At 47.4% G+C, this 13,590-nt stretch overlaps 1 protein-coding gene across 1 annotated transcript in view; it reads right to left on the reverse strand.

The window, feature by feature from the left end:
* LOC122548527 (calpain-1 catalytic subunit-like) overlaps window positions 1-12,798 on the reverse strand; it is a gene marked incomplete at its 3' end in the record, with an annotated part of 75,138 nt that extends 62,340 nt beyond the window's left edge. Inside the window, exons 1-2 of the mRNA XM_043687288.1 lie at window positions 12,747-12,798; window positions 12,346-12,607 (exon numbers count right to left, since the gene is read on the reverse strand). Of these exons, the coding sequence (XP_043543223.1) occupies window positions 12,346-12,607; window positions 12,747-12,766 (282 nt within the window). The remainder of the gene's footprint in view (window positions 1-12,345; window positions 12,608-12,746) is intronic.
* Window positions 12,799-13,590: the final 792 nt, after the last annotated feature.

Genomic DNA, 13,590 nt, shown 5'->3' on the forward strand with positions numbered 1-13,590 from the left:
TGACCAGGGGAAGGTACAGTGACCAGGGAAGGTGTATTGACCAGGGAAGGTACAGTGACCAGGGAAGGAATACCAACCAATGATAGTGTAGTGACCAGCGAGGTTAGCTTTGTAGCCTTCAGCAGTAGATAACTGTGGGCTGATTCTCAATGAGGATGTCAAGAAACGACAGCTCCATTTCAAAGGTGGGTCTGAGCTGATTAGGACTTGAAGAAAATCTTCCTTAAAGCTACTGATTGAAAATGGGCAAAGATACCATCTATGTTTTGGAAATACCGGAGGGGTAGGAGGTTAGAGGTCACATTGTTGAAGACACATTCCTCATGGGCCTAACAAAGATGTTTGTGAGATCAGAAGCGAGAGGGGATCCCATGGAAACACTACCACTTTGGGTAGACTCATTCAAATTCAACTCAACGCTGTGAGTTGCTGAGCTCTACATTCATTAAAGACCGATTCACACAATGGCGATTGGTCTAGATTGTCATGACACAGTGCCATGTAGCTCTCTCTGAGTGCTATCCTGGTGAATAGCCTAACAACGTCAAATGAACACATGGGCACAGCATTGCTATCAATTCACAAGTCACAAAGCAGCCTTCCTCGGTCAGTACACACTCAGCTTTCTGTAATTCCCTGTGCTACAAGACGCCTCTTATTGGACACCCCATAAGAAAGAACCAAGCTGTTTGTTCATCGTGTAAGCATGGTACTGAGAAAACCACAGCAGGGTTAGGGTTTCCGGATCAGTTCGGATCTCCCTATACGTTACACAAGCCCATGAACCTGGCCCAGAAATTGAGGGTACACAAACTGAACTGTTTGAGCAATGGGTGGAAGCTCAGTTTCATACTCATACTTTACAGGATCAACACAAGTTGTGTTCACTACCATCAGGATGCTGTATTCAAGATAAAAAGATGATATCATCAACAGCTACAGGTGAGGTGCCAGGAGACTGGAAGTTGGCTAATATGGCGCCACTGTTTACGAAGGGCGGTAAAGACAAGCCGGGGACTATAGACCAGTGAGCCATTGTTGGTGTGGGCAAGTTGTTGGAGGGAATCCTGAGGGACAGGATGTACATGTATTTGGAAAGACAAGGACTGATTCGGGATAGTCAACATGGCTTTGTGCGTGGGAAATCATGTCTCACAAACATGATTGAGTTTTTTGAAGAAGTAACAATGAGGATTAATGAGGGCAGAGCAGTAGATGTGATCTATATGGACTTCAGTAAGGCATTCGACAAGGTTCCCCATGGGAGACTGATTAGCAAGGTTAGATCTCATGGAATACAGGAAGAACTAACCACTTAAATACAGAACTGGCTCAAAGGTAGAAGACAGAGGGTGGTGGTGGAGGGTTGTTTTTCAGACTGGAGACCTGTGACCAGTGGAGTGCCACAGGGATCGGTGCTGGGTCCTCTACTTTTCATCATTTACATAAATGATTTGGATGTGAACTTAAGAGGTACACTTAGTAAGTTTTCAGATAACACCAAAATTGGAGGTGTTGTAGACAGCGAAGAGGGTTACCTCAGATTACATCAGGATCTTGATCAGATGGGCCAATGGGCTGAGAAGTGGCAGATGGAGTTTAATTCAGATAAATGTGAGGTGCTGCATTTTGGGAAAGCAAATCAGAGCGGGACATATACACTTAATGGTAAGGTCCTAGGGAGTGTTGCTGAACAAAGAGACCCAGGGATGCAGGTGCACTGTTCCTCGAAATTGGAGTCGCAGGTGAACAGGGTGGTGAACAAGGCATTTGGTACACCTACCTCCATTAGTCAATGCATTGTGTACAGGGGTTGGGAGGTCATGTTGTGGATGTTGTGAAACTTGAGAGGGTGCAGAAAAGATTTACAAGGATGTTGCCAGGGTTGGAGGATTTGAGCTATAAGGAGAGGCTGAACAGACTGGGGCTGTTTTCCCTGGAGCGTCGGAGGCTGAGGGGTGACCTTATAGAGGTTTACAAAATTATGAGGGGCATGGATAGGATAAGTAAACAAAGTCTTTTCCCTGGGATCGGGGAGTCCAGAATTAGAGGGCGTAGGTTTAGGGAGAGAGGGGAAAGATTTAAAGAGGGGTAAAGTTTGTATGCAGAGGTTGGTGTGTGTATTGAAAGAGGTGCCAGAGGAAGTGGTGAAGTAGACAGGCAGGAGACTGGAAGAACACAGCAGGCCAGGAAGTGGAAAAACCAACGTTTCAGGTGTAACCCTTCTTCAGGACACAGGAAGTGGTCAACTCCAGGAAGGCTGGGACAATTACAACATTTAAAAGGCAACTGGAAAGGGATCTGAATAGGAAGGGTTCGCAGGGATATGGGCCAAGTGCTGGCAAATGGGACTAGGTCAGATTAGGATGTCTGGTCAGCACGGATGAGTTGGACTGAAGAGTCTGTTTCTGTGCTGTATGACTGTAAGACTCTACGTTCCACCCATCACACAAGTGAGTAATGGGACATTTGGTCTTCAGCGTCAATATAATGCCAGATATGTAGGTTATATATCCCAAAGACTGGCAGATTGTCTCAAACTGCATATCCCTTTTGTTGTTCATACTAACTGTGCCCCAACTGGTCTGTGATTATAAATCTTAAAACATAGTGTCTAAAAGAAATCTGATTCCATATTTGGACACCATTTCCTCAATAATTCTGAGAGTGTTAAGGATTACGCTAACAACCAATGCCGGTCAGGTATGCAGTACAGTGCACTCAGGTGTCCCAAGTGATACTTATTGATCCACATGGTCCTGCAGTTTGCAGAAAGAAAGAAGATGGACACACTTTGCATCTGTTTCAACTCAACAAAATAGCTGACAATCAGTCTCTACCCAACTCACAGAATGGCTCCAGCTTTTTCAGTCTTCCTCTTTATAAATTATCCACTCCTCAATTGAAAAATGGTCAACAATTTGAATGTGTGACCAGAATAGTTTAGTTAGTTGTTCTTTGGCTGGTGCGGACTTGATGGGCCGTAGGGTAGCTCTGTAGACCTCTATTGATGGTCTGCCACTGACTTAGGGAGAGAGCTGGTGAAATGCCGCCAAGGTGTCTCTGTGATCTGGAGCAAGGAGGCAGCTAGCCGGGTCAGTGTTGTACAAGATCAGGATTCTGGCCATCTGTGGCAGGTGAGGTGCCTGGCAACTAGGCTGGACCCTAGCGGTCAGCGGTGAGAGTGCGTGCCCAGTGTGGAGTGGAGCAACTCACACAGTGGGGGGAGACCAAGCCCAGTGTGGAGGGGACCAAGTCACACAGCGGGGGGGAGACCAAGCTCAGTGTGGAGGGGACCAACTCACATGGGGGGGGGGGGGGGGGAGAGAGACCAAGCCCAGTGTGGAGGGGACCAAGTCACACAGCAGGGGGGAGATCGAGCCCAGTGTGGAGTGGACCAACTCACACAGGGAGAGAGACCAAGCCCAGTGTGGAGGAGACCAACTCACACAGGGAGAGACCAAGCCCAGTATGGAGGGGTCCAACTCACACGGGGAGAGAGATCAAGCCCTGTGTGGAGTGGACCAACTCACACAGGGGGAGAGACCAAGCCCAGTGTGGAGGGGACCAACTCACACAAGGGGAGAGACCAAGCCCAGTGTGGAGTGGACCAACTCACACAGGGGGAGAGACCAAGCCCAGTGTGGAGTGGACCAACTCACACAAGGGGGAGAAACCAAACCCAGTGTGGAGTGGACCAACTCACACAGGGGGACAGACCAAGCCCAGTGTGGAGTGGACCAACTCACACAGGGGGAGAGACCAAACCCAGTGTGGAGTGGACCAACTCACACAGGGGGACAGACCAAGCCCAGTGTGGAGTGGACCAACTCACACAGGGGGAGAGACCAAGCCCAGTGTGGAGGGGACCAACTCACACAGCGGGGGGAGACCAAGCCCAGTGTGGAGGGGACCAAGTCACACAGCGGGGGGGAGATCGAGCCCAGTGTGGAGTGGACCAACTCACACAGGGAGAGAGACCAAGCCCAGTGTGGAGGAGACCAACTCACACAGGGGGAGAGACCAAGCCCAGTATGGAGGGGACCAACTCACACAGGGGGAGAGACCAAGCCCTGTGTGGAGTGGACCAACTCACACAGGGGGAGAGACCAAGCCCAGTGAGTCCAGTGTGGAGGAGTCCAACTCGAACGGAGGGGGGAGAGATCGAGCCCAGTGTGGAGGGGTGAGTGCCCTCGTAGGGGAGCTCAGCGTGGAGTGACTGCAGGCCATTGGCTGAAGAAGAACTGTAATCCTTTATTTCTCCAACTTTCTATTGAGAAGAACAATAATGCTTACCATTTAACTTATTTCTTTTCTTTCCACTTTGTACCCAAGATTTTATGCTGAGGTGTATTTGCACGTAAGGTGGCGCGGGAACGGTGACATTGTATATTTTTCACTGTACTCCTGTACCTGAGTACACGTGACAATAAACTTAATTCTAATTCTAATTCTAATAATTCTAATCCTTCTTTTTGATGGTAGGATTTGTGATTCTGCCCCTCCCGGTGTCCAGCAGAGTTGGCATTCACAGACGACCCACAGTCTGGGGAGGAGGGGTGATGGTAATGTCCCTACCTCTGCACCAGGAGGTCTGGGGTCAAGTCCTACCCACTCCAGAGGTGTGCCATAATGTTCCTGAACATTGTCCAAAGGGATCACACCTGGGGAAAGTGGGAATCCTGTTGAGCTTTACGGTGAGACAGATGATTTACCATTTTGGAACCTCAAAAGGGAGAAGGATGGGACAGTCCTGTTCAATGTGAGCAATGCAGAGAGGGTGATCGAGCTAGAAGGTGAAGGAAGATCACTCAGTGAACCCCCAGGCATCTCCTGTGTCTAAACCCACCAGTGAACAGCTATAAAATTCTGCCTGAGAATCCAGAAGGTATTATCATTGAGTCATAAGGATCGACCAGGCCGAAAAAGGCCCTTTGGCCCATCACATCCATGCTATCTAACTGTTCTACACCCATTACCCCAGCACTTGCCCTATAGCCTTAAGTGAACCTTTTCAGTATTTTGTGCAAGTGTAACTTCTTCGATGTTATGAGGGTTTCTGCCTCTCCCAGGTTCCAGACTCTCTGTGTGAAAACATTTTCCCTTCAATTCCTTCTAGACCTTAAACCTACGCCCTGAATCATTAATCCCTCTGTCAAGGGGAGAGGTTTGTCGCTATCTATGCCATTCATCAGTGTACGCATCTCAACAAACAAAATTAAAAACAAACCAGCAGTGAACTTTCACAGTTGACCGACTGTGAAAGTCGAGGCATCTCTGGAACTCAGGTTCAGCAAAAGAAAAACAAACCAGCAGTGAACTTTCACAGCTAACCTTGCAGAGATCTCAATGCGGGAACGACTCATACCTGGGAACATCAGCATCACACAGCCTGGAGCAACAACATGTTTGTTTTCAAGATTTATAAAACTTGTCAATCTGGTTTTTTTTTTTGTAAATCTATTGTAGTGAGTAGGGCAAGTTTGTTTTTAAATGTTTTGCTGAAATCCGTCTCTTAATTAAATTTTTTAAAGTACAAAACATAGGTGTTCTGCATTCCTGGAGCAGTGTTTTTCGAGATGTAAGATGGTGCTATTTTCTGGGTCTGTAGACTGTTAAGGAGCAAAGATGGCCTTTAGTAGAGTGATGTGCTCTTCCTGTTGGATGTTGGAGTGTTTCCATGTTACTGATGGTTATGTCTGCAGGAAGTGTGTTTGGTTGCGAATCCTATCAGATAGCATGGATCGGTTGGAGTGGCAGTTAGAGGCAATAAGGAATTTTCAGGAGCTAGCGGGTGTGATGGATGGCAGTTATAGGAAGGGAGAAAAATCACAGATACAGTCAGGTAGATGGGTTACTGCTAGGAGAGGGAGGCAGGTAGTGCAGGAGCCTCCCATGGCTATCCCCATCTCAAACAAGTATGCTGTTTTGGAAAATGGGGGGAGAGGGCCGAGGAGGAGGTCATTGTGCACATTGGAACCAACGACAGAGGAAGGGAAAAGGATGAGATTCTGAAAGAAGAATATAGAAAGATAAGCAGGAATTTAAAAAGGAGGTCCTCAAGGGTAGTAATAGCTGGATTACTCCCAGTGCTACGAGCTAGTGAGGGTAGGAATAGGAGGATAGAGCAGATGAATGGATGGCTGAGGGGCTGGTGTATGGGAGAAGGATTTACATTTTTGGATCAATGGAATCTCTTTTGGGGGAGAAGTGGCCTGTACAAGAAGGACAGATTGCACCTAAATTGGAAGGGGACTAATATACTGGCAGGAAGGTGTGGTGGGTGGGACCCAGGGAGACAGTGAGGAAAGAGATTGATACAGTTGTGAACAGATGTGAGTCAAACAGTCATGGCAGGCAGGGGCAAAGTAGAGAGCAAGGTAGGACTGGTAAATTAAACTGCAATTACTTCAATGCAAGGGGCCGAACAGGGAAGGCAGATGAACTCAGGGCATAGTTAGGAACATGGGACTGGGATATCATAGCAATTACAGAAATGTGGCTCAGGGATGGGCAGGACTGGCAGTTAATGTTCCAGATGGTATAGGAAGGATAGAAAAGAGGGGGAGGGCAAGAGTGGAGGCAGAGTGGTGTTTTTGATCAGGGATAACATTACAGCTGTACTTAGGGAGGATATTCCTGGGAATACATCCAGTTAAGTTATTTGGGTGAAACTGAAAAATAAGAAAAGGATGCTCAACTTACTGGGATATTATAGATCTCCCAATAGTCACAAACAAATTTGTAAGGTGTTCTCAGTTATCTGTGAGAATAATATGATGGAAATGGTAGGGGATTTTAACTTTCCAAACACAGACTGGGACTGCCACAGTGTTAAGGGTTTAGATGGAGAGGAATTTGTTAAGTGTGTACAAGACAATTTTCTGAGTCAGTATGTGGATGTACCTGCTAGAGAAGGTGCAAAACCTCCAGGGCCTGGAATACAGAGGAAGGAGGTGAAGCCATACCATGTCTCTGAGTGTTTTGCTTTGACTGAGGAGGTAGGGGGTTGGGGGGGGGGGGGGGAACGGGACAACATGTTGATCATAACTGTTCTGTTGCTAATGAAATTGCATGCTATTTCACTATTAGCATGTAAGTAGCTCTGTGTTATAGCTTCACCTAGTGAACATCTAATTTCAATGAATGCCAAATACTGCTCCTGGCATACCCCCCTGCAGCCTTCATTGAACCAGGGTTGATCCCCTAGCTTAATGGTAATAAGAGTGTAGGCACTGTGAGGTTATAGATGAATACAGTGGTGCTGCAGGTAGTCCATATGCCTCATGGATGCTCCATTTTGAGCTTTGAGATGTATTTAGAATCTATACTATCCAGAATGATGATAGTATCAAATAACAGGAGAAAGGCTATTCTCAAAGTGAAGATAGGAGTTTGTCCCCAGAAGGACTGTGTGATGGTCACTCCGACCTAACTAACCTGGACAGATGTATCTGCAAATCTTTGTTGCACTTTGCCCAATTTAGTCATTTCAAAATGGTTTAAATCAAATCAAAATTCATAGTTTTGAATGCCTCTTACCACAGCACATGGAAACAGAGAAAATAGGTGCAGGAATAGGCCCTTTGTGCCCGAATCCCCATTCAATATGATCATGGCTGGTCGTACAATCTCAATATCCCATTCCCGCTTTCTCTCCATACCTGTTGACTCCATTCGCTGCAAGGGCCATGCCCATCTCCCTCTTTAATATATTTAATTAACTTGATTAAGTTTTTTGAAGAAGTAACAAATACGATTGATGAGGGCAGAGCGGTAGATGTGATCTATATGGACTTTAGTAAGGCGTTTGACAAGGTTCCCCATGGGAGACTGATTAGCAAGGTTAGATCTCACGGAATACAGGGAGAACTAGCCATTTGGATACAGAACTGGCTCAAAGGTAGAAGACAGAGGGTGGTGGTGGAGGGTTATTTTTCAGACTGGAGGCCTGTGACCAGTGGAGTGCCACAAGGATCGGTGCTGGGCCCTCTACTTTTCATCATTGATCTCAATGATTTGGACGTGAGCATAAGAGGTACAGTTAGTAAGTTTGCAAATGACAGCAAAATTGGAGGTGTAGTGGACAGCGAAGAGGGTTACCTCAGATTACAACAGGATCTTGACCAGATGGCCTAGTGGACTGAGAAGTGGCAGATGGATTTTAATTCAGATAAATATGCGGTCTGCATTCTGGGAAAGCAAATCTTAGCAGGACTTATACACTTAATGGTAAGGTCCTAGGGAGTGTAGCTGAACAAAGAGACCTTGGAGTGCAGGTTCATAGCTCCTTGAAAGTGGAGTCGCAGGTAGATAGGATAGTGAAGAAGGCATTTGGTATGCTTTCCTTTATTGGTCAGAATTGGGAGATCATGTTGCGGCTGTACAGGACATTGGTTAGGCCACTGTTGGAATATTGCGTGCAGTTCTGGTCTCCTTCCTATCGTAAGGATGTTGTGAAAGTGTTCAGAACATATTTACAAGGATGTTGCCAGGGTTGGAGGATTTGAGCTACAGGGACAGGCTGAACAGGCTGGGGCTGTTTTCCCTGGACTGTTGGAGACTGAGGGGGTGACCTTATAGAGGTTTATAAAATCATAAGGCGCATGGATAGGGTAAATAGACAAAGTCTTTTCCCTGGGGTCGGGGAGTCCAGAACTAGAGGGCATAGGTTTGGGTGAGGGGGGAAGATATAAAAGAGACCTAAGTGGCAACTTTTTCACACAGAGGGTGGTACGTGTATGGAATGAGTTGTCCGAGGAAGTGGTGGAGGCTGGTACAATGACAGCATTTAAAAGGCATTTGGATGAGTATATGAATAGGAAGGGTTTGGAGAGATATGGGCCGGGTGCTGGCAGGTGGGACTAGATTGGGTTGGGATATCTGTTCGGCATGGACGGGTTGGACTGAAGGGTCTGTTTCCATGCTGTACATCTCTATGACTCTATGAGTCTAAATAAATACTGTTAGATTAAATTACTTACAGTGTGGAAACAGGCCCTTCAGCCCAACAAGTCCACACCGACCCTCCGAAGAGCAACCCACCCAGACCCATTCCCCTACATTTACCCCTTCACCTAACACTACAGCCAATTTAGCATGGCCAATTCACCTGACCTGCACATCTTTGGACTGTGGGAGGAAACCGTAGCACCCGGAGGAAACCCATGCAGACACAGGGAGAATGTGCAAACTCCACACAGACAGTCGCCTGAGGCGGGAATTGAACCCAGGTCTCTGGCGCTGTGAGGCAGCAGTGCTAACCACCGTGCGGCCCACGTTTAGTTTGAGTGCCCGTACTACGGAAGAGGAGGTGTTGGATACATTAAGGACCTGATCAGGTGTACCCTGGAACTCTGTGGGAAACTAGGGAAGTGATTGCTGGGCCACTTGCTGAGATATTTGTATCATTAATACCCTCAGGTGAGGTGCCAGAAGACTGGAGGTAGGCAAACGTGGTGCTACTATTTAAGAAGGGTGGTAAGGACAAGCCAGGGAACTATAGACCAGTGAGCCTGATGTCACTGGTGGGCAAGGTGTTGAAGGGAATCCTGAAGGACAGGATTTATACATATTTGGAAAGGCAAGGACTGATTAGGGATAGTCAACATGGCTTTGTGCTCTTCCATCATTAAGGATGGTGTGGCGGGGTGGGTCACTCAAAATGATGGATTAATGATAGATTTAACAAGAATGGACAATAACTGAGGCATGCTGGGAAACTAAGGCCAGCCTTGACCAAAGTGGCTGTGGTAATAAACATGCTGCAGAATCAAGATAGGATGTAGCTACCAACGAAAAGTTTGCATTCGACCCAGAAGCTGCAGACCCTACAATACACACCCAAATTTGGGTTTGAATGGAGTCAATGGAATGGCATCCTCAGCGCGATTGGAAACACCGAGGTGTGTACCAGACACCGGGGCACCTCACACCCTTATTTAGAGGAGGCTACGTGTGCCCAGCACCTCCAGGAATGGATGCCTAAGGACCACCATACTATCAACATGCCCCAGCCTGGTTGGGTCTGATTGATCAGGGTGATCAAGCTTGGTCAATCTATTGGTGAACAGTGAAGACTCTCCCAAAAGGGCACAAAGACTTTCAGGCAAAAGAATCATCGCCACACCACGCTCAGGGCAGTAACTCAAGAGCAAGACGACACCCCTGGGACCACCTGGAGAAGACGACCAGATGATCATTGCCACGTAGAGCACAGCCAAGCTCTAGTGTGGCGGGATATCATCCAGAGTTAAGCTCAAGCACAAGATAGCACTTGTCGTGAAAATTGTTCATTTTATTGTGACAGTATTAATTCTGTCAAATAAATGAATATTACTGTTTATTGTTATTAAGAGTTGACTCACAGGTTAAAACACACTGTGTGGCACACACAGCAATGAGGATATTTGTGGAGCCAAAGTGCTCACATAAGCTCACACTTTCCTGCACTACTCCATTTGCCAGCCCTTTGTTCACTTATTTAACCAACCTATAACGCATTGTAGCCTCCACCGGTCTTCTTCACCACTTACTTTCCTGCCTAGCTTTGTGTCATCAGCAAATACATATCCTCTGTCCTCTATCTAAGTCATCGATATGGGTTGTGAATAATCGAGGACCCAGCATTGATCCTTGTGGTACAACCATTCATTCCATCTTGGTAATCTGAAGATGACCCACTCATTATCAATTTCTGTCTCCTGGTAGCCAGCCTACCTTCTAGCTGTTTAAAAATGTGTTGCTGGAAAAGAGCAGCAGGTCAGGCAGCATCAAAGGAGCATGAGAATCGATGTTTCGGGCATAAGCCCTTCTTCTTGCCAGAAAAGTCGATTCTCCTGTTCCTTTGATGCTGCCTGACCTGCTGCGCTTTTCCAGCAACACATTTTTAAGCTCTGATCCCCAGCATCTGCAGTCCTCACTTTCTCCTACCTTCTAGCTGAGTTAATACGCAAGCCATAACTTTCAGCTGTTGCTTTCTGCATGTAGAAATGACTTTTGTAAATTTAAGAATACTTCACCCACAGGTTCCCTGTTACCCACAGCAAGCCTTAAAGAACTTCAATAATTGTGTTAAATATAACTCCCCTTTCATGAACCCGGGTTGCTTCTCCCCAATTACCTCAAACTCATCTAAGTGTCTTGTTATTTTTAACATTTCGCTAACATTTTACTGTTAACTTGCTTTATTTTACCTGTTCCAGATGTTAATCTCACTGACTGCTACTTTCCTGCTTTCTGCCTCTCTACCTTTACAGTAAAGATGTTGTGATGCATCAGAAAGGCCAAGAAAAAACTAAGTGCAAGGGGAAATTGTTCAGATTTGTCTACACGGGCCCGTAAACTGGCAAATGCAAGGAACAAATGGGATACAACACTGGGGGAGAGGCTTGACAGGCTGGGGCTGTTTTCCCTGGAGCGTCGGAGGCTGAGGGGTGACCTTATCGAGGTTTATAAAACCATGAGGGGCATGGATAGGGTAAATAGACAAAATCTTTTTCCCTGGGGTCAGGGAGTCCAGAAATAGAGGATAAAGGTTTAGGGTGAGAGGGGAAAGATGTAAAAGAGACCTAAGGGGCAACTTTTTCACACAGAGGGTGGTACGTGTATGGAATGAGCTGCCAGAGGATGTGGTGGAGGCTGGTACAATTGCAACATTTAAGAGGCATTTGGATGGGTATATGAATAGGAAGGGTTTGGAGGGATATGAGCCGGGTGCTGGCAGGTGGGACTAGATTGGGTTGGGATATCTGGTCGGCATGGACGGGTTGGACCGAAGGGTCTGTTTCTGTGCTGAACATCTTTATGACTCTATGAATACTAATCCACAGAATGTTTAAAATTGATTGGATGGAGTATTGGAGACCAAGGGAGATTGGAAAGTATGAAGTTCGACCCAGAGAGTGGAGGACTTACAGAGTTAGCTGACGTTGTTATTTGACTGTTGCTACTACTGCAGTAACTTCTATTAGTATGAACCTTTAGACGTTATAAAAATAACCCCTTGCACTTTGATGGCGCTTCCCGTGAGCTTGGGGGTACCAAAGCTCACCACAACCAGCCAGTCACTTTGTAAAGAGCAGTTCCTGATGTAACCAGCAAATGTGTGCACAGCAAGCTGTCACAATTGTGGCAGAGGGAATCTCTTCACCCTCTCAGAACCCACATCATTTCCGTGACAGCCAGACTCCAAGAGAATTGATCCTCTGCCCAGGATTCAAAGGGAGATGCCAGGTAGTGGTCAACAGTTAGAAACAGGGGGGCTTGCGGGGAGGGGGTGGGCGTGGACATTTGAACAATAGGAGAAAGTTTGGATGGTGGTCACAGCACCCACTTAGTACTCACATGGGGTCTCCTCCATTGCACGGCTTTGACCTTGCTGTCCCCTATGGACGTCCTGTCAGCCGGGAAGCTGAGGTCCTCAAACAGACAGCGGCTCTGGAGGCAGGCCCTTTGCAGGGACTCATAGTCCTGGCCATTGAAGCTGCTGGGTTTGGATCGCCTTCCTGTGCCCCTGACCGAAAGCCGTGAGCTCCTGTCCATCGTCTGTCTCTCCGTCCGCGGTGAAAGCAGCTCCTGTTCATCCATCCCTCTGGCAGGAGCACACCTGAAAAAGGAGCAGGAGACATGAAGGGAGTCTGCACTTGCCGGGCCCACCGCCCGGCGTAAAGCAACGTGAAACCCAACCCTTCGCTCTTCACCCAAAGAGCTGAGTGGGTGGGAATGGAGGGGGAAGTTTTCTCTACCATCTCCAGGCTCTCTCCATCTCCCGCTCACTCTCCCTGGGAAATCCAGGAAACTAACAGCTACTTACCAGTCTGTTTTTTTATTGATCTGCTTATCACGATGGTTAAAGTACAACAATAGGCATTTTCTTCCTCCTGCCTTCTCTCCGCCCCCCCTCCACACACACTGACACACACACTGACACGCCCACTAGAACGACAAGTTTCCTGTAATACTACCTGGCTGCTTCAATCCTTAAAGGGCAAGATGGAAAAATTCTTGCTCAACCGTGTTTTCACAGCTGGGAGTGCCTTGCCAACAAACAAGTTTTCTAATCCCTTCCAGGTGCTCTCACTTGACAGTCTTGGCTGGAACCACCCTTTCCCTGGAAGCGGTGGGTAAGGGGGCCAGGAATGGGCAGATACCAAACCCCCTTCACATTTCCAGGGAACAGGGAGTGGGCCCTTAGGTTCCATCTACCTCCACAAGGCCGAGGACTTGGGCCCGAAAGCTGTGCCTCTGTCCCCTACCTCCTCTCTCCCCCCAATCCCCGAGCCCAGAAACCACGCTGTCCAGGCAACACACACCTGTGTTACTGCTTATCCTCCACCTGGGAGGGTCCAGGCAGCTAGTGGGTGCAGGGGTCGGCAGGCAGGACAGACTAGGAGGAAGAAAATGCTAGCCAAATGTACTTTAACCATTGTGATGACCGATTCTATGAAAGAGAGACTGGTCAGTAGCTGTTAGATTACATTACAGTGTGGAAACAGGCCCTTCGGCCCAACAAGTCCACACTGACCCGCCGAAGCGTAACCCACCCATACCCCTACATTTACCCCGAACCTAACACTACAGGCAATTTAG

Source organism: Chiloscyllium plagiosum, chromosome 3 (genome assembly GCF_004010195.1).
Source record: "Chiloscyllium plagiosum isolate BGI_BamShark_2017 chromosome 3, ASM401019v2, whole genome shotgun sequence".
Lineage (NCBI taxonomy): Eukaryota > Metazoa > Chordata > Chondrichthyes > Orectolobiformes > Hemiscylliidae > Chiloscyllium > Chiloscyllium plagiosum.